Genomic DNA, 21765 nt, shown 5'->3' with positions numbered 1-21765 from the left:
ATGCACGTAAGAGAGCAAACTCCCAGACTACAGGTGACGGTCCTCCTCCTGACAAAGAGTTAAAGGTTATGGAAACTTCAGGAAAAAGAGTAGCTGCGCAGGCGGCTAACATCTGGCGCATTGCCAACACTCAGGCGATCTTGGCCAGATATAACAGGGCACATTCTGATACCCTTGAGACACTATTGCAACACCTACCTGATCAGTACAAGGAGGGGCCAGAGCTACTCATCCAGGAGGGGAAACTCATAACCAACGCTTCTATTAAGTGCGCTCTAGACGCAGCTAACACTGCAGCCAGGGCCATCAACACTAGTGTTATGCTACGACAACACGCCTGGTTGAGGATTTCAGGATTCAAACCTGAAATTCAAACTTCTATCCTCATTCAGCCAGTTAACCCAGACTTCTTATTCGGACCTGAGGTTGACACCACCCTTGAGTAACTTAAAAAGGACAAAGAGACTGCAAAGTCTATGGGGGCTCTGCGGTCACAGCAGTTTCGGGGTGGCTCCTTTCATCGCTCCAGTACTAGAGGCCCCTCAAGAGGCCAGTCAACGCAACAGACACAATACAATAAGGGAGGTACACAATCCACCTACAATAAGAACAACCGGGGTGGATATCGGGGAAACAACATCAAGGGCAGAGGCAGAGGAAACAACAGTTCCAGATCCTCTGCCAATACCAAACAGTGACGCCCTGTCACTGCCCCCGACCATATAACACCTGTCGGGGGGGAGACTACAACAGTTCCTCACCACAGACAGGTGGGTGAGACATTGTACAGTACGGGTATTGTCTGGAATTAACGTCCACTCCACCCAACATCCCACCAAGACACCGTCTTGGAGCAGAGGTATGGGGATCAAGAAACAGTCCATGCATTCAAAGTGAGGAGAATCGCTTTTGTAGGAAAGTGCTGGGTGTACCAATCTCCTCATCAACCTTCATCTGTCATAATGAATTAAACACTCCATTTATTAGTGATTTTATTAGAGCAAGACCGGCACTCTTCTGGATCAGAATCTGGCAGAATGAAGCCGCTGCTCTTACTCAGAATATTATAAAGGATTGTCTAAATAGCGACCATGGAATGAGAATTCCATGGTTGTCTGAAGTTTTAAAATCTTTGAATGAAGTTGGTAGAGGAACTTTGTTTAATGATCCCACAACTATAGAATTGCAGGACAAAGTTCAGGTTAAGAATGCGCTATATGCACTTTACAATAATGAAAGGCTTAGAAGTGAATCACAAAAATCAACTGTAATGAAATATATAGGCAATGGATTGTGTGGACCGACCTTACCGCCCTATCTCTCGCTGCCTATGACTAGCTGGGAGAGATCATTGTTGTTTCGTTTAAGGGCAGGAACAGTAAAATTTATGTTGTCATTTCCACTAGGACATTGTCATAGTGTTGATTCTACCTTATGTCCCTGTGATGGCGTGAGCATTCAGGATGATTTGCACTTTTTATTTTTCTGTAAATTTTATTCTGTGTATATCAAATGGTTTTTAACTCCGTATTTTAAAAAATCCAGACCACTGACACTCCAAGACTCATATAATATGTTAATCGCCTTGGATAGTGATGAACTGACTTTTCGTGTCAGCTCTTTTTTAAGACTGGCCATACGAGCACGCAAAATGATGGAAAACCCATGAGCATGATAAATCAGCTTTGTTAGTATTATCATGGAAATTAGCATATTGTTCTTAAAAATATATATATTGTATTGTCACTGCATAAAAAGGTATGTCACATGTATATTGATTTTTAATTACTATTTGTTTGTTTAATTACTTTATGGTTGTTGATGATATATGTTCGGTACTTTTATGAATTTTAAGGAATTCGAATAAAGGTCTTTTGAACTTGAAAAAAAAAAGACACCGTCCTATGTCCGCATAGCACTTACACTTATTGCAGCAGGAGGTCGTCAGCATGCTGCAAAAAGGGGCCATAGAGCTCGTGCCTGTAGGAGACCAAGGGTCAGGGGTGTACTCTCTCTACTTTCTAATACCCATAAAGGACGGGTCTCTCAGACCTATACTGGACCTCAGGCCCCTAAACAGTTACATTCTGTCAGAGCATTTTCATATGCTCACCTTGCAACAGGTTCTGCCGTTACTCAGTCAGGGAGACTTCCTTGCAACGCTGGATCTAAAAGATGCGTATTTCCATATACCCATACACCCATCACACAGACAGTATCTCGGGTTCACTATTCAACATCAACATTATCAGTTCAAAGTCCTCCCTTTCGGAGTAACGACAGCACCCAGGGTGTTCACAAAGTGCCTGGCAACAGTAGCAGCACACCTCAGGAGACAGCACATACATGTCTACCCTTATCTGGACGACTGGCTTATTCAAGCAAAGTCGGCAAAGCAGTGTGCCAGCCACATGTCCCAAACCATTCATCTTCTTCACAGTCTGGGATTCTCACTGAATTATCCGACGTCACACCTTCAGCCCGCCCACGTGCGACAGTACCTGGGTGCGACAATAGACACTCTGGCAGCCAAAGCACAGCCAAATTCAATGAGAATAAACAGCATGCAATTGCTGATACAAAAATTCAGCGAGGGTGTTCATGCAGTTGTTAGGCATGATGGCCTCCTGCATTTTCATAGTCCCGCACGCGAGACTACATATGCGTCCGCATCAGGAGTGCTTAGCACGTCAGTGGAATCAGGCTCAAGGACAGTTAAAAGACCTAGTGTTGGTGAGCGGTCGGGCATTCAACTCTCTGCATTGGTGGAACCCACGAAACCTTTGCAAGGGCCGACCGTTCCAAGAGCCTGTTCCACAAATTGTACTGACGGCGGACGCGTCTCTCCAGGGATGGGGAGCTCATGTACTCCATTACACGGTGCAGGGACTATGGACAGCACAGCAAAAGAAAATGCACATCAACCTTCTGGAACTGATGGCAATCTTCATGGCGATGAAAGCTTTCAAGGTACACTTGTGCAACAAGGTCGTGTTGATCCGGACGGACAACATGACTGCCATGTACTACATACAGAAGCAGGGAGGAATGCACTCTCCACAGTTGTCTCATCTGGCTCAGAGCATGTGGAAGTGGGCCATTCAGAGGAACATTTTCCTGATGGCGGAACACCTCCCGGGCAAAGACAATCAGATGGCGGATCTGCTCAGCAGACAGCACCAAATGCACGAGTGGGAGATACATCCATCAGTACTCCAACGGTACTTCCTGCAGTGGGGTCACCCAGAGATAGACCTGTTCGCCACAAGGGAAAACGCAAAATGCCAAAGCTTCGCAAGCAGGTTCCCACACCCACAGTTGCAGGGCAATGCGATATGGATGAACTGGTCAGGCAAATTTGCGTACGCTTTTCACCCAGCACCTTTGATACCGCTGGTGGCACGCAAACTACGGCTACACCCGATGACCCTCATCCTGGTTGCTCCGATGTGGGCACGCCAACCATGGTACACCCCGTTTCTAGAACTATCCGTGGTACCGCATCAAAGGCTACGCCTCACACCCAGGCTTTTGACGCAGAGCCATTGAGACATTCAGCATCCAGATCCGCAATAGCTCAACCTGGCGATCTGGCTCCTGAAGTCCTAGAATTTGGCTACCTCAACTTGCCCCCAGAATGTATGAATATCATCAAGGAGGCAAGACGACCCTCAACCAGAGCATGCTATGCGGCTAAATGGAAACTGTTTGTCATATATTGTACCAACAATGACATTAACCCACTGGATGCATCTATTCAAAATATTAACTGTTATTTGTTGCATTTATACAGATGTAATCTAGCGTACAGTTTTATTCGTATACATTTATCCGCCATAGCAGCCTATCTTCAGAACAAGCAGCACCTCTCGTTATTCAGAGTGCCTGCCATTAAAGCTTTTCTGGAAGGTCTTAAAAGAGTGATCCCTCCCAGACACCCACCGTCACCAGTCTGGAACCTGAATGTGGTCCTCACCAGATTGATGGGACCGCCTTTTGAACCTCTACCCTCTTGTGAGATTCAATTTCTGACATGGAAAGTTACTTTCCTAGTGGCCATTACCTCGCTAAGGAGAGTTAGTGAACTCCAGGCACTAACTATTCAAGAGCCATTCATCCATGTCCACGCAAATAGGGTGGTATTGCGCACCAACCCTTCATTTATGCCTAAGGTGATTTCGCAGTTCCATATGAACCAGACCATAGAACTGCCAGTTTTCTTTCCTTATCCGGAAAATGTCGCGGAGAGATCCCTACACACGTTAGATGTCAAAAGGGCTCTAATGTACTATATAGACAGAACTAAGGATTTCAGAAAAACGAAACAGCTTTTTGTTGCCTTTTCTCCACAACACAAAGGCAACCCCATTTCCAAATCCGGGATAGCCCGGTGGATCGTTAAATGTATACAGATTTGCTATGCTAAGGCTAAACGCACACTAACCATTCCACCACGTGCACACTCCACACGTAAGTTAGGAGCGTCCATGGCTTTCCTGGGGAATATTCCTTTAGAAGAGATATGTAAGGCAGCCACTTGGTCCACTACACATACATTTACGAAACACTACTGCGTAGATGTGCATTCTAAACAGCAGGCAGCTGTAGGACAGGCTGTTCTCAGAACTCTTTTTCAGACTGCTGCAGCTGGCACGGGCAGTCGCAGCTAACAGGAGGGACTGCTATGTAATTTATGCACAGATATGAATTTAGCAGCCCACATGCCTCGAACCGAATATGCTACTTACCAGTATGCATCTGTTTTTGGCATGTAGGGATGCTGACATTCATATCGCCCGCCCTCCTCCCCGGCGCCTGTAGCGGCTGCAGCACTCAGAATTACTCTTAGCATGGTCATCACTTACAGTATTACACTCCATCTTTGCCACAATGGCGAAAAACAATCTGAGGATGGAGTCGATGCCCATGCGCACTGTAGTCCAGGGGAGGAGCCACCTATCTCGTGATACTTCGAAGACTCTTCCAGGACAACAATGTGCAATCATCCGGACCCAAGACTAGGCGGCGATCTATGCACAGATATGAATGTCAGCAGCCCTACATGCCAAGAACAGATGCATACTGGTAAGTAGCATATTCGTTTCCTTATATACTTTTTGTTGGTGTAGGGAACGGTAGTTTACATGGCGTTTGCTATTGCTTCTGGTCCTCCAAGTCCCTAGGCTCACTTGAACCCTTGGGGTCATGTCCTACTTTGTCTCTGTCACGGTATTTTCCCGCTACCCTTGGGGAATGCTTTTCCATGCCTGCAGGGTTGGTTTTACTTACAGTGCCTGTGGTCCTTGCCACAGTTTTTGTAAGGTGGCCACGCTCCTTTTTATCTAGTTCCTACGTACGTTTGGTCTCTTGTTAATTTTGACCAGCTGGTTCTCACTGAGAACCTTTGTGGGATTCGTTCGCAGACCCTCCCCTGAGTGGGGAATAGCTATGGCATTTAATTCAAAAGTTAATGAATCTGCGGCTAGATTTCGCGATCATATGAACAGTCGTTTTTAAATAATCCTCTGATGAGGACAAGCCACCTAGATATCCAGCCACTACCCATAACAGTCTCTTTATGCCGACCAAAAATATCCCTGATCTGTTATGTTTTTTATTCTGTTCTGCTTCACCTCCATAATTTCCATGCACGAACACAGGTATTTTGATTGTGTTGTTGGGATGGGGTAATAATGACTGTTGCTCTGTAATGTCACATTCTGCTACATATCGAATGCCATGTCTTGCTACAAGGAGAACACGTTACTTTCCTTTGGTAACACATTATCTTGTAGAGACAGTGACAGTGCCTGGGGTCCTGGCAGGTGCATCAGTCTTCTACTTCCTCCTCCCCTACTACAGCCTCCACCCAAACCACTTTAATTTGCCCTCTCAGACCCACAGCCAGCCGGTAGTGGGCATAATCAGATATTTCCTCCCTTTCTGGAATTCCTTCACTTCTGCCTGACTGCTTTTACAAATTATTCAAAGAGCCTTCATTTTGTTCCTTCCTACTATTCCTCCACCCACCTACCATGTCAAGGAAGACGTTTGCAGGCCTTCCCTCTGTTTTAATGCTAGATGAACCCCCCTCCTGATGAATGGTGCCATTGAAGGTATACTTTGCTTTCCTCATGCCTTTTTCTGCCATCTTAACTTTCCTGTTTTTTTCCAGCAAAGAACCAAAGTTCCACTTGGTCCAACTCGGAGGATTCCCTTTTTAGGGACGTTCTTCTGCTGCGAGTGTGGAGCATTCAGAATATAATCTTGATGTTTTGAGTTCATTTTTGTGTCCCTCGGAGGATGGTTGTAAGGCTTTTGTGAGCCACTCATCCCATGCTCCAGATGGTACATGCGGTTCCTCCAGTGATGCCTCTGGTATCATTAAGCTTAGTGTTGGATGAACCGAGTGGTCTCAGAACTTCTCTCACATGAGATCTAGATAGGGATCTGCATTAATGGTAGATGGACACCAACCTGGCGTGTGGCAGGCCACTGTCTCATCCTCACCCTGACTTCACAGTTGTGGCAGACGTATCAGTCATGGCTTGGAGTGAGGCCCATGTGGAAGAGGTGGAGGTCTGAGGCCTTTAGTCTGTGGCGGAGCGCCATCTCCATATCGGTCTGTCGGAGCTTCATGAAATCCAGTTGGCTCTGAAAGCCTTCCTACTGATCGTCATGGAGAGGCTGGTGAAGGCACGGCCAAGATGACTGCCATGGCCTGTTGCAGCAAGGGGCAGAGTAGAGTGTTGGGTGCTCTGCCAGCAAACCGTGTACCTTTGGGGGTACCTGACCGTGCACCTTTGGGGGTACCTGGATCATCAGTAGGTCTTCATGGTGATCAGCCACCTAGTGGCGTCCCTGAACAGGAGTGCTGATGAGCTGAGCAGGCAGAGTATGACGAGCTTTTCCATCCCACACACAGAGCACCTTCGAAAAATAGGACCTGCTTTGGTTTGTACCCTACTGTCTAGAATGAGCAGTGTTAAAAGCACGTAAGGTTATCGTTTCCTCCAGGAAAGTCACTGGAGATGCATTACGACTGCAGTGAGACACTAGTCTCATATATGCTTCCACTGTTAATTCTCCTACCTCGAGTTCTGAAGGAGGTCTGGACAGACCGAGCCCAAATCCTTCTCCTGAGGCTTTGCCCTCCAATTAAGCTATCTCTTCAGGGCGACCTCTTGTTTGAACAGTAGGGGAAGGTCTTGCACCTGAATCTCCAAAACCCACATCTCCATGAGCGGAGATTGAGCAGTGACAGGGGAGCGCTTTCAAAGGGCTGCCAGAAGAAGTGGATGTCATCCTTCCAGCGAGACATCCTTCAACTAAATCCATTTATACTGGAGAGTGGGAGGGGTTTACTGCCTGGTAAGGGATCCAGCAACTTGATGTTCTGCAGGCCATCTTCTTGTGATGTGTTGTTTTTTATATAGGTGGCCCAGAAGGGCCTTGCGGTTCGCTCAGTTAACACCTTGGCTGCTAGAGGTTTCCCCCCTCCCCCCCGGTGCTGCATTGCCAGAGTTACCATTGTTCATGACGAGCTCAGCTCGTCATGAGCATCGTAGGGGTTAAAGGTTACATTCGACCTTCTTGAGTTTGCCAGAACAACCTCCTCTTTTCAGATCAACAGTTGTAATGTTTCCTTAAAGGCGTATCTACTGTTTGCTCCAAAACCCTTTGTCATACCACAATGGTACCACATTTTGATCCTCACATTCTTTACATGCACACAAATTAAGCCAATGCATAGCTACACCTTATGACTTACAACAATCAAAACAGACTTTCTCATTGAAATCCCTTCTGTGCACCCGGTCAGTTCACTTAACTACTCCTCTCTATTTTGGAACAAATTAGTGCTGAGGACTTGTTCCGTCTTCCGGCCAAAAGTAGTATTGTCCTTTCATGTCAGACCATCTATCATCCTACCAGCCTTTTTTGCTCTGCCACAATCCTTGAAAGAGGCGGAGAGGCTTTATTGGCTGTACCCTAAAAGACCCTTGGGCATTTATGTCGATCACATGAGACCAGCTCTTTGTGGAGTTTGCTGGGACCGGAAAAGGTATAGCGTTGCAAAAGAGGATGCTGTTGAGGGGGATCATGGTTTGCATAAACATATGCTATACATTGGCCAGGATGCTTTTGATCCCATTCCACCAGGACCAAGGCTGCAACATTGGTGCTAGCACAGGTAGTGCCTGTCCTGGACATCTGCCAAGCTGCAACCTGGGCATTGGTGCATACGTTCACCAAGCACTACCGCTGTGACATCCATGTCCAAAGACTTGCCCATTTTGCCCACAGTTTGGTTCATGTTTACTTTTCACACCCTCCGCCTTTTGTATCTTGGTATCTATTCTTTAGGTGTGGAATCTGTGGTTAGAAATATCCATCCAAAGAACAAGGAATGCTCTCTGAGGTGGATCCTCTAGCAGCAGGTTCTGAACTGCCCTCCCGCCTCCATGCTCTGTGCCCCATTCCCCTCTCCATAAAAAGATCCCACGGTTGTTATGCAAACACTGTCAGTGACAATGTGTTTGGACTGGTCCATGACTGAGGGCCCTGAAAGGAAACTCATGAAGAAACTGACATCATTGCTTGGAGTGGTGCTTCTATGAGACACGGCGGTGTAGATTCCGGTGCGGTGTTAGGTCTATGTGGAGCAACACAGGACCACCTACCAGCACGTGGAGGTTATTGGGAGTATTCTCAAGATCTAGTCTAGCATCTGGGACACTCTTTGGTGAGTAATCTACTGTTCGAGCATCTTCCGGAAAGAACATTAGCGAAGGTCAATCAAGTGTTCATTCCCTGCACTAAAACACAGTGGCACAAAGGCCTGGCTTCCCAACACTCTTGTAGCAGCCACACCTTGCTTAGTACCTTGTTTTCCCTACAGTTATCAATGAATGGCTTTGAAGTAAGAGAACACCATATTCCAGAGTTCTTTATGGTGCCATTACCTGCAGGATCAAAAAGGTGACCAAACAGTAAAGAGATACTGTTGGAAGACCTCTGAACTGGCAGTGGTCTTTGAGAGAAGGTCTAAGGATGTTTACCAAGTAGTGGAAGTCCCAGCTGGTAGATGCTCTCATTGCCACCTATCCTGTCCTCGCACCTGCCAGTCTTACTGACACTTTCAGATCCATCCACTGGATGTGAATATAGAAGAGTCCTGAGCTCCAGGCCCATTGTTACGGGTGAGTAAAAGGTTTCCTTCCGCCGAACATGCCTTCACACCTGCCTGACCAAGCTTCAAGGTGAGTTCCCAAGGGTCATCAGGGTCCTTGCTCTCCAAGGCTCAGAAGGATAGTGTGAGATTTCATCCTCAATAGTATCTAAATGCGGAAGTAACTTATTGACTGGCATGGAAGTTTGCGCAAGTGATCCTTACATAAAGGAGATCTGATCAGGATGAATGGTGAGACGTTGAAATATCATTTGATTCAAATTCTCACCGTATTACAACCTCGAAAGGAGGCAGAACCTGCTCTTAGAGGGTAACAAGCCGCTGGAATAAGATGGCACAGTACTGAAACTATACCAGCGGATTTGCCACTAAGACCGCTTGTACTTGCAGAAAGACGTTGCAATGCCCCTAGCTCTGGAGATCCTGGGAGTGCTGTGGTTTCTGCTAAAGGGCGCCTATCTAGTCCTGACGATCCATAGTCTTACTTCACCATAATCCTAGCAGAACAGTTGACACTGTTCCACTATCCACATAACACGTCTCAGCCTTGGTCCTTCTCGTACATCTCAATGCTGTCCCTTATCACGAAAAAGATCCAACATGCTGTGGTATTCCCTGGTCTCAAAACCACCTTTAGATCCCACACACTCAGATTATCTTTGTTTTCAACCCACCAGTTATATGATTGGGCAGGTTGTGTTTCTATGGGGCTTTTCTGATTGAAATATTACTTCGGGTACAGTGTTCATGCTGGTGTCTGCCCCCATTCACTCCAGTGCAACTATTCCTGCATTCCAGTGTAGTCACCAAGGGCCCTGGCCTCATGTCGCAATAGCCACAACAGTTGGCATATACAGTACGGCCTGGGAGTTATTCCCTACCTCCAAAACCCTGAAAGGTCTATCTGCTCCATTTATGTTCACCTCTGCTGCCTGTTCCACTTACAGAAGCCACAACACCAACAAATACCATGGGTGCAAGACGGGTTTTAACTTTAATTGGTTCAGAAACAGAGAGATCTTCTCTGATTGTCTTTAGTGTTCTAGCAGTGCTGGCTTCACAGAATTGGAGCTGCAGGTCAGAGGTTGTCTATTTCCCTGTTTGTTTCTCCGTGGCCCTTTCTAAAGGAGACGCGTTGATTGTTTCAGTCAGACAGATTAAAGACTGCTTGGACTTCTCTGCATAGAGCATGCTCTCCACCATCCCTGCCAGAGGGCTGCCTTGAGATGAGCAGGCCTGGCATGCTGGAGTCAAAAGGCTCATATGCACTACATGGCTGGGTTCTGCCAGGCACTGTGCCCTGAGCGCTGGCATGGCTATTGCTGTTCTTTCATGAAGTCTGCTCCTCATAAGCCATCCAAAGATCATAGCCTTCTTGGGGCAAAGTGTTAATCTGCCACGCTCCAGAAGGGTCCTGTGAGACCTCAGAGAGGGGGTACTTCTGACTCGATACTGTCCCCCGGTTGGGCCCATTGAGTTGGGTAACAAACATCTGTTATTCAGCACCAAGATACCCTTGGGTGAATGTGCACTTTTACAAATACACCCGTTATGTTCATGATTGCATAACATTCGGGTATCTTTATTCCAAAGATCTCATGTTGGTCGTTGCTTTACATGTGCAGAGCTCCTGCAGAATTAGTGTGTGCGATTAGACTAGGTTCAAGAGGGTTCATTCTTAATCTATTGGGCTCCAGCAGACTGAGTACCTCTGACTAGATAGTTTACCCATGTTTAGGCGCACATCTTTCATGGGCTGTGCGCCTGGAGAGGGATCACATTCAATTTATACTGTCCTCATGTTTATTAGGGCATAGACTATAATGCGACTGCTCTAGTTCGTTGGTGTTGATGTGCTTGACTTGTTCAGTAACTTATTATGATTCCCTTCCTGCTTCTAACCCTAGAACAAACCGATCCACCTGGAGAACAGACCGGGATATGGGCCTCATGAATGCCATTGGACTGCAGAGACGGAACCCCACTACGTCCGTGACCTCACAGGGTACCCAGACCCCAGTGCCACAGCTCCAGAATGCCGAGACACAGACGGAGCGTGAGTTGCCAGATCCCAGCACAGCTTCTACCAGCAGCGAAGGTAGGACCCTCCACATAGTGGGTAATGACCTCATGCCTTTGTCTCTTAAGTAGATGCCTTTTCTGATGGATACTTCTAGCCACAGATTCCTCCCCATCAGAATACATACCCAGGTTCAAGACTGGTTTGAAAGGTTTTTAAGCATAGCTCCTGCATTCCCGTAGGTTGTATTATGCGGCACCACATCGACTCAGTCCTACTCCAGAAGTGAAAGCTAGAGTGGCATAAACTCATCATCCAAGCACACTGATGTGCGTTCCTTTTCCTCCACTTCTTTGTACGTGGATCCGGAGATTGCGCATAACCTTTCCCATCCGCTGGCAAGTTTTTCTCTCAAAATTCTTCTTCAATGTGCAAGGACATGTCCCCTCCTTAAACGTCATGGTTTAAACCTTGTAAGGAGTGTTTCAAGTAGATATCTGTGACAGACCTTTCTTATGTGTCTCTCTGGTGTTTGTGTTCAGGACAAGACTAAAAGTCATGTGAGCAGTGTGTCATTATGCCTCTAAAGACAATCTGGGATTGCGAACCCAAGGAGTACTTTGCCAAATACTGCAGGAATTCGTGCAAGCCCTGCGTTGTTCGAAGTAGAGAGCACTGACACATGTATTTCATAGGCCATTGCTGATGCCGGAACAGATTGAGTCATTCAAGGAAGCTATGTTGCGAATCTGTGGAACAATGCCGACTCCCTCTGAAGCTCCTTCGGGTCTGACGGTTCCTCAGAGGTCTCCAGTCAGGTTACTGCCGGTGGATCTGTTCTCGCAACTGTCTGTGCCTCCTGAACCAGTTTCGGGTTCAGCTTTAACTCCGGAGCTGGCTCCACTGCCGGCACCATAATCCACATTGCTTCCCTCTATGCCAATACTAGCCCTGGCGCTGCCAATGCCGGAGCAGTATGATGGTTCGAGGCATGTGGGCTGCTGAATTCATATCTGTGCATAGATCGCCGCCTTGTGTTGGGTCCGGATGATCGCACATTGTTGTCCTGGAAGAGTCTTCGAAGTATCACGAGATAGGTGGCTCCTCCCCTGGACTACAGTGCGCATGGGCATCGACTCCATCCTCAGATTGTTTTTTTCCGCCATTGGGTTCGGATGTATATTGGTTCACTCTGGTCGGAATCGATTTAAACTTTCTTAAGGCCAAAAGGCCTTTAGTTTTTTCGTCGGTATAGTCTTGCGTTCTGTGCCTGATTCTTCCAGCTCGGTTCCGAGCCGGATTCCAGAGAGCTGCGTGCTTTCGACGCAGAAGGCCCAGTCGACGTCACAGACCTTATCGACTAATCATCATGGAACGGAGCCCGTTCAAGAGATGTCCCGTCTGCAACTCCAAGTATCCCCACATCGACGTCCACCAGGTGTGCAACAAGTGTCTTTCGCCGGATCATGATGAAGTCAGCTGCATGGCTTGTTCTCGATTTCGATCCAAGAAGACTCTTATGCATCGTCGATCTGCGCGCCAGGAGGCCCAGCAGTCTGCACCGGCGCCTGTGAACATATTCGATGCCGGGGATGATGAGGGAGCGGACCGGGAAGTTAGTGAGAACCTGTCGAATCCTGCGTCGGAGGTCGACTACAACTACGACGCGGACGTTGAAATGCTCGAAGCGGAAGAAGTAGTCGACGAGGTAGGAGACGACGATGGGGCCTTTGGGGTTATGGAGGATAGCTCGAGCGAAGAGCTAACTCAAACTGACTTTGGGGCCGAAACGCTTCAAAAGGCTCAGGTCGAGGGATCGCCACTAGGCCTTACCCAAGATCTTCCAATGGGTTCTACGGTCCGCCCTCGGGCTCGGCTACGGACATTGTTATTGAGCCGCACCCTGCAAAATCAAAACCGAAAGTGAAGACAACGGTCTCAACGCAAGTGAAAGCACTGGTGCCCCCCTCGAAACCGAAAGTGCGTATTGCGTTGGTCGGAGCGAAGGCCTCGGACCTGTCGGCACCGACGAAGCAAAAGGGTATTGTCGATCCGAAGAAACAGGTCAAAGGCGTCGAGACGAAGTCTGCCACGCCGAAGACGAAGGTCAAGGCAGTCGAGCCGAGTAAATCGGCACCGAAGACGGTCGACACCAACAAGGGGCTCGGTGATCCGAAGGTTCTCGAGACTCCGCGTCAACAAGACAAGGCCAAGAGCGGCACAAGTCCACGCCTAGTGGTGCCTCGAAGGATTCCGTCGACTCGGCGCGGCCGTCCGCCGCTTTCTCCAAGCAAGTGGGGGACTCCCTCAAGCGCATCAAGGAGAAGGCCTCGAGTGTCGGGCCAAAAGATCCTCCACCTTCGAAGCCTGTCGATAAACCTCAAAAAGCGTCAACGCCCATTCACTTCACGTTGCCGCCGAAGGTGGCGCCGAAGGCTTTCACCCCTATGATGGTCGCCAGCGTGCCCGAGAAAGTGCCCTCAGCGCCAAGGTCGACGACGGTGGTCCCGGCCTTAAAGCATCAACAATCTTCGTTGGAATAACAGCAAGAACATTTTATCGATGCCGAAACAGGCAGACTTTCCCTTCATAAGCGGAAAATTGCCCCGGAACAGCCAATGGAGTCCTATAAAATTCCTTTGAAGAAAAAGAAGGATTCCACTTCGACTCCTGTTCTTGTGGAACCACTTTCTCCACATGGCCATGATGTCTCACCCACTTATTCAGACGTGGACGCTGGGGAAGGTGATGATGATGATGAGTACAGCTATCCTGTCTACACCGACCCTGATGATACCAATGAACCCTGGGCAGCTGGTGCTGACCCAGGTGATCCTCACTCTACCCCAGACACTCAACTATATGCTGTGAAAACGTCGCCTACGGAGGATTCGGCAGCGTTTAATGCCCTCATTGAAAGGGCAGCTAAAAATCATGACGTCCAGCTCCATGCTGACCCCATTGAAGTGGACTTTCTTTTTGACACCTTTTACGTCTCGGAGAGAACTGTCAAGACTCTGCCTATGTTGAAGGGTGTCTTGAAACATGCTGGGGAGATCTTTTAAGGAGCCTACCAGAGCCAGGGTGATAAACCCTAGAATTGAGAAGAAATATAAACCAGCACCTACTGACCCTACTTACATCAAGGGACAGTTGCCTTTGGACTCTCTTGTTGTTTCTAATGCCCGGAAGAGGTCTAATTCACAAACAACGGGTGATGCTCCTCCCCAGATAAGGAATCTAAGGTGTTTGAGGCATCAGGGAAAAGGGTGACAGCTCAAGCGGCCAATGTATGGCGCATTTCAAATACACAAGCACTTCTAGCGAGGTATGACAGGGCACACTATAACACACACTAGAGACCCTGTTGCAGCACCTACCAGACGAATACAAGGAGGCAGCTGAGATGCTCATCCAAGAGGGGAAGCTGATCTCTAATGCTTCCGATTAAATGTGCACTGGACGCGGCTGACACCGTGGCCAGAGCTGTCAACACTAGTGTCATGCTGAGACGACATGCCTGGCTCAGAATCTCGGGATTTAAGCCAGAGATACAAACCACCATTCTTAATCAAACAGTAAACCCTGATCATCTATTTGGCACAGAGGTGGACACCACTTTGGAGAAGATCAAAAAGGACACTGAAACTGCTAAGTCCATGGGGGCCCTGCAGTCCCAGCAATTCAGGGGTGGTTCTTTTCGTCGCTCAAGCACTAGCGTTGTTTCCAGAGGCCAGCTCTCCCAAACCACACATTACTATAAAGGCAACACGCAGATCACATACACCAAACAAAGTCGAGATGGATATCGTGGAAACAGCGCCAAAGGCAGAGGTTGTGGAAACAACAACTCCAGATCCTCTGCCACTAACAAACAGTGACGCCTTGTCACTGCCCGCCGACCACGCAACACCAGTCGGGGGGAGACTTCAATAGTTCCTGCCAGTCTGGAAATCCATCACCACAGACAGGTGGGTCACACAGCTTATACAGTACGGTTATTGTCTGGAGTTAACATCCACTCCACCCAACATACCTCAATCAGTGACACTTATAAAGCGCGCTACATACCCGTGGGGTCTCTAGGCGCTGGGGGGGGGGGGGAGCCGCTACTGCTCGAACAGCCAGGTCTTCAGCTTCTTCCTGAAGGAGAGGTGGTCTTGGGTCAGGCGCAGGTCGGTCGGGAGGGAGTTCCAGGTCTTGGCGGCCAGGTGGGAGAAGGACCTTCCTCCTGTAGTCGCTCTTCGGATGCGGGGGACGGCGGCGAGGGCGTGGTTGGCTGATCGGAGGTGGCGTTTGGGAGCGTAGAAGTTGACTCGGCTGTTGAGGTAGCTCGGGCCTTGGTCGTGTAGGGCTTTGTGTGCGTGGGTGAGGAGGCGGAAGGTGATTCTTTTGTTGACGTGGAGCCAGTGAAGGTCTCGCAGATGTCCGGAGATGTGGCTGGTTCGTGGGATGTCGAGGATGAGTCTGGCTGAGGCGTTCTGGATCCGCTGGAGTCTCTTCTGGAGCTTGGCGGTGGTCCCGGCGTAGAGGGCGTTGCCGTAGTCCAGTCGGCTGGTGACGAGGGCCTGGGTGACGGTCTTCCTGGTCTCGGTGGGGATCCACCGGAAGATCTTCCGTAGCATGCGTAGGATGTTGAAGCATGCCGAGGAGACGTTGTTGACTTGCCTGGTCATGGAGAGGGAGGAGTCCAGGATGAAGCCCAGGTTGCGTGCATGGTCTGTCGGTTTGGGTGCGGTGCCCAGGGCGGGAGGCCACCAGGAGTCGTCCCAGGCGGAGGGAGAGGAGCCCAGGATGAGGACCTCCGTCTTGTCCGAGTTCAGTTTCAGGCGGCTGGTCGTCATCCACTCGGCTACCTCTTTCATCCCTTCGTGCAGGTTGGCTCTGGCGGCGGCGGGGTCGTTGGTCAGGGAGAGGATCAGCTGGGTGTCGTCGGCATAGGAGATTATGCTGAGGTTGTGTTTGCGTACGATGGCCGCGAGGGGGCTCATGTAGACGTTGAAGAGGGTGGGGCTCAGAGATGATCCTTGGGGGACGCCGCAGATGACTTCGGTGGCCTCTGACTTGTACGGTGGTAGGCGGACTCTCTGTGTTCTCCCGTCGAGGAAGGAGGTGATCCACTCCAGCGCCTTGTCCTGGATTCCGACGTTGCTGAGGCGCCGTACTAGGGTGCGGTGGCAGACCGTGTCGAATGCCGCGGAGAGGTCTAGGAGGATGAGGGCCGCTGTTTCTCCATTGTCCATCAGGGCTCGGATGTCGTCGGTGGCGGCGATGAGGGCGGTCTCGGTGCTGTGGTTGGCTCGGAAGCCGGACTGTGAGGGGTCGAGGGATCCGTTCGTCTCGAGGAAAGCGGCCATCTGCTTGTTGACGGTCTTCTCGATGACTTTGGCTGGAAACGGGAGGAGCGAGATGGGGCGGTAATTCTTGAGGTCGGTGGGGTCCGCTGTTGGTTTCTTGAGTAGGGCGCTGAGTTCGGCGTGTTTCCAGCTCTCGGGGAAGATGGTGGTGTCGAGGGATGTGTTGATGATGTCTCGCAGGTGGGGTGCGATGACAGCGTCGGCTTTGTTGAAGACGTGGTGAGGGCAGGGGTCGGTCGGTGATCCGGAGTGGATGGAGTTCATCGTGCGGATGGTGTCTTCGGTGCTGATCGGGGTCCAGGCGCGGAGGGTGGTGGTGGGGGGTGGTTGTTCGGTCATGGTGTGCGTTGGTTGGTTGTTGAAGCTGTTGTGTATGTCCGCGATCTTGTTGTGGAAGTATGAAGCCAGGGAGTTGCAGAGGTCTTGCGATGGGGTGATGTCGTTGTTTCCTGCGCTGGGGTTGGAAAGCTCTTTGACGATGTTGAAGAGTTCCTTGCAGTTGTGTGCGTTGTTGTCCAACCGGTCCTTGAATGCTGTTTTCTTGGCGGCGCGGATCAGCCGGTGGTGTTTCCGGGTGGCAAGTTTGAAGGAGGTCCTGTTGTCCGGTGTCGGTTCCCTTCTCCAGACTTTCTCGAGGGCTCGGCAGTTCTTCTTGGAGCTCTTGAGTTCGTCGGTGAACCATGGGGCTTTCTTGCTGCCGGGTCTGCTGGGCGGGGTCCTCAGTGGGGCGAGTTCGTCCGCGCAGTTGCTGATCCACTTCGTGAGGTTGTCGGCGGCCTGGCTGGGGTTCGCTGAGCTGGCAGGAGGGTGCTGGCTCAGGGAGGTGGCGAGCTGATCTGCTGTGATCTTGTTCCAGCTTCTGCGGGCGGTCTGTTGCTGGTGGTGGTGGGTCGTTGTTTTCTTGAAGGTGAAGTGGACGCAGCTGTGGTCCGTCCATTGAAGCTCTGTGGTGTGGCTGAAGTTGATGTCCTTGCTGGATGAGAAGACAGCGTCGAGTGTGTGTCCGGCGAGGTGGGTGGGGGTGGACACCAGTTGCTTGAGTCCCAGGTTGGTGAGGTTGTCGAGCAGGGTGCTGGTGTTGCGGTCGTTGTTGTTCTCCAGATGGAAGTTGAGGTCTCCCAGGAGGATGTAGTCAGCGGAGGGGAGGGCATGTGGGCTGACGAAGTCGGCGATGTCCTCGCTGAATTGTGTGCGTGGTCCAGGGGGTCGGTAGATCAGGGTGCCTCTGAGGGTGGTGTTCGGGTTGGTGTGGATCTGGAAATGCAGGTGTTCGGCGGTGGTCAGGGAGTTGTCGGTGCTGGTCGTGAGACGGATGGTGCTCCTGTGGATGATGGCGATGCCTCCTCCCATCTGGTTGGCGTTTCGGTCCCTCCGGACGATCTTGTAGCCCTCTGGGATGGCGATGGCGATGTCGGGAGCTGAAGAGGCGTTCATCCAGGTCTCCGTGAGGAAGGCAACGTCTGGAGCTGTGGTGTCGAGGAGGTTCCAGAGTTCGATGGCATGTCTGTGGATGGAGCGGGTGTTGAGCAGGATGCACTTGAGGTGGGTACTGCTGGTGTTCGGCTTGGTGGGTGCTGGTGCGAGGCAGGTCCGGATGCAGGTGAACTTGCAGGCGTGGCAGCTGAAGGGTCCGTGGGTACGTCGTGGAGAGGCTTGATGGCATTCTGGGAGTCGGCCGGTGTTGAGAGCGGTGAGGGTGGCGGCGGAGTACGTCAGGCGGGTCGGTCGGGGTCTTCGTGGGCCAGGGGTCCTGGCGCTGGTCGTGATCCGGTCGCGGACGGGCGTAGACGGGCTTACCTTTGGCGCGCCTTCGGCGCCCTATGTCTGCCGAGCACTTGCACTTATCCTCGTCATGCTGCAAAAAGGGGCAATCGAGCTCGTGCCTGTGGAAGAAAGAGGCACAGAAGTTTACTCCCTGTACTTCTTAATACCAAAGAAGGACGGGTCCCTCAGACCCATACTGGACCTCAGGCCCCTCAATCAGTACATCCTATCGGAGCACTTTCACATTCTGACCCTGCAGCAAGTCCTACCGTTGCTCAATCAGGGGGATTTTCTCGCAACCTTAGATCTGAAGGATGCGTATTTTCATATTCCGCTACACCCGTCACACAAAAAATACCTCCGGTTCACCATCCACAACCAACATTACCAGTTAAAGGTTCTGCCCTTTGGAGTCACCACGGAACCCAGGGTGTTTACGAAGTGCCTGGCGACGGTGGTAGCACACCTAAGGAGGCAAAGCATTCACGTCTACCCTTACCTGGACGACTGGCTCATCCAGGCAAAGTCGGCCCAGCAGTGTGCCACCCACATGTCCCTCACCATTCACCTTCTTCACGATCTGGGATTCTCACTGAATTACCCAAAGTCCCACCTGCAACCCGCCCACATACAGCAGTATCTGGGTGCGACGCTAAACACTCTGGCAGCCACAGCACAGCCAAATTCAGTGAGGGTCAGCAGCATTCAATCGCTGATACAAAAATTCAAACCTCAACACTCGCTTCCAGCACGAGTGTTCATGCAGTTGATAGGCATGATGGCCTCCTGCATCTCCATAGTCCCGCACGCGAGACTACATATGCGTCCGCTTCAGGAGTGCTTAGCACGTCAGTGGACTCAGGCTCACAGACAGTTGAAGGACCTAGTGTTGGTGAGCGGTCGGGCATACAACTCTCTGCATTGGTGGAATCCACGAAACCTTTGCAAGGGACGACCGTTCCAAGAGCCTGTGCCACAGATCATCCTGACGGACGCTTCTCTCCAGGGATGGGGAGCTCATGTACTCCACTACACTGTGCAGGGACTATGGACACCACAGCAAAGGAAGATGCACATCAATGTTCTGGAACTGATGGCGATCTTCATGCCACTAAAAGCCTTCAAAGTACATCTGTGCAACAAGGTCGTGTTGATCCGGACAGACAACATGACGGCCATGCACTACATTCAGAAGCAGGGAGGAACACACTCTCCACAGTTTTCTCATCTGGCTCAGAGCATGTGGAAGTGGGCCATTCAGAGAAACATCTTCCTCATGACAGAACACCTCCCAGGCAAGGACAATCAGATGGCGGACCTGCTCAGCAGGTACAGCCACCAAATGCACGAGTGGGAGATACATCCATCAGTACTCCACCCGTACTTCAAAAGGTGGGGTCATCCAGAAATAGACCTGTTCACCACACAGGAGAATGCAAAATTCCGAAGCTTTGCCGCCAGGTTTCCACACCCACAATCGCAAGGCAATGCGATATGGATGAACTGGTCAGGCAAATTTGCGTACGCTTTTCCCCCAGCACCTCTAATACCGCTAGTGGCACGCAAGCTGAAGCAGCACTCGATGACTCTCAGCCTGGTTGTTCCAACGTGGGCTCGCCAACCATGGTACACCACGTTTCTGTAACTGTCCGTGGTACCGCATCAAAGGTTGTGCCTCACACCCAGGCTTTTGACGCAGAGCCATGGCGACATTAAGAATCCAGATCCGCAACAGCTCAACCTGGCGATCTGGCTCCTGAAGTCTTAGAGTTTGGCTACCTCAACTTACCTCCTGACTGTATGGACATCATCTGGGAGGCAAGGAAGCCCACCACCAGAGCATGCTATGCGGCGAAGTGGAAGCGGTTTGTCATTTATTGTGCAGACCACAACATTTAACCCGCTGGATGCATCTAATCATAACATCATTTGTTATCTCTTACATCTGTACAAATGTAATCTGGCCTATGCTTCCATTCGTATACATTTATCCGCAATGGCTGCTTATCTCCAAAACAGACAGCACCTCTCACATTTCAAGGTGCCTGCCATTAAAGCCTTTCTGGAGTCATTCCTCCACGGACGCCACCAGCTCCGGAGTGGAACCTCAATGTGGTCCTCACCAGGCTGATGGGTCCCCCTTTTGAACCACTGCATTCCTGCGAGATTCAATTCTTGACATGGAAAGTGGCTTTCCTTATAGCGATTATGTCGCTACGACGAGTTAGTGAACTTCAGGCACTAACCATCCAGGAGCCATTTATTCAAATTCATTCTAACAGGGTGGTGCTTTGCACTAACCCTAAATTCCTTCCTAAGGTAGTGTCTCAGTTCCATATCAACCAGACAATAGAACTACCTGTGTTCTTCCAATATCCAGAGTCCCTTGCAGAGGGAATGCTCCACCCACTTGACGTCAAAAGGGCCCTAATGTATTACATTGATAGGACCAAAGATTTTAGGAAGACTAAACAACTATTTGTTGCCTTTGCGTCACAACACAAGGGTAACCCCATTTCCAAGGCTGGTATAGCCAGGTGGATCGTTAAATGTATTCAGATCTGCTATCAGAAAGCCAAGAGCACTCTCACCATTCCACCACGGGCCCACTCCACTTGGAAGTTGGGGGCCTCCATGGCATTCATTGGAAATATTCCTTTGGAAGACATATGTAGAGCAGCCACATGGTCTACCACACACACATTCACAAAACATTACTGTGGTGATGTGCACTCCAAACAGCAGGCAGCTGTAGGGCAGGCTGTTCTAAAAACTCTTTTCCAAACTGCTGCAGCTGGCACTAGCGGCCGCCGTTAATGGAGGGACTGCTATGTATTCTATGCACAGATATGAATTCAGCAGCCCACATGCCTCGAACCGAATATGATACTTACCAGTATGCATCTGTTCTTGACATGTAGGGCTGCTGACATTCATATCGCCCGCCATCCTCCCCGGCGCCTGTAGCGGCTGCAGCATTCACACATACTTCTGGCATGGTCATCATTCACTTAGTTTCACTCCATCTTGGCCACAATGGCTAAAACAATCTGAGGATGGAGTCGATGCCCATGCGCACTGTAGTCCAGGGGAGGAGCCACCTATCTCGTGATACTTCGAAGACTCTTCCAGGACAACAAAGTGCAATCGTCCGGACCCAACACTAGGCGGCGATCTATGCACAGATATGAATGTCAGCAGCCCTACATGCCAATAACAGATGCATACTGGTAAGTAGAATATTCGATATTATTGTTTTGTCCAACTCCGAACCAAATTAGTCTCATCGGCGGTCGCTTCATAGAATAGTTGCAGTGAATCCAGGTCCATTTCATTCTTACTCTGAAAATGAAACCCACCCTCCAGTGCTCCAGCAACTTTTTGGATCAGACTCTGGTCAACGTCAACTAGATTTTGGTGATGATGGAGGT

At 50.0% G+C, this 21765-nt stretch overlaps 1 protein-coding gene across 1 annotated transcript in view; it reads left to right on the top strand.

The window, feature by feature from the left end:
• The window catches only part of AMBRA1 (autophagy and beclin 1 regulator 1), a 962358-nt gene that overhangs the window by 836615 nt on the left and 103978 nt on the right, over window positions 1-21765 (top strand). Inside the window, exon 17 of the mRNA XM_086959655.1 lies at window positions 11101-11291. Coding sequence (XP_086815781.1) covers window positions 11101-11291 — 191 coding nt within the window. The remainder of the gene's footprint in view (window positions 1-11100; window positions 11292-21765) is intronic.

Source organism: Lissotriton vulgaris, chromosome 2_2 (assembly GCF_964263255.1).
Source record: "Lissotriton vulgaris chromosome 2_2, aLisVul1.2, whole genome shotgun sequence".
NCBI lineage: Eukaryota > Metazoa > Chordata > Amphibia > Caudata > Salamandridae > Lissotriton > Lissotriton vulgaris.
The sequence above is the reverse complement of the archived record's forward strand: the minus strand, read 5'-3'. Positions and strand labels throughout refer to the sequence as shown.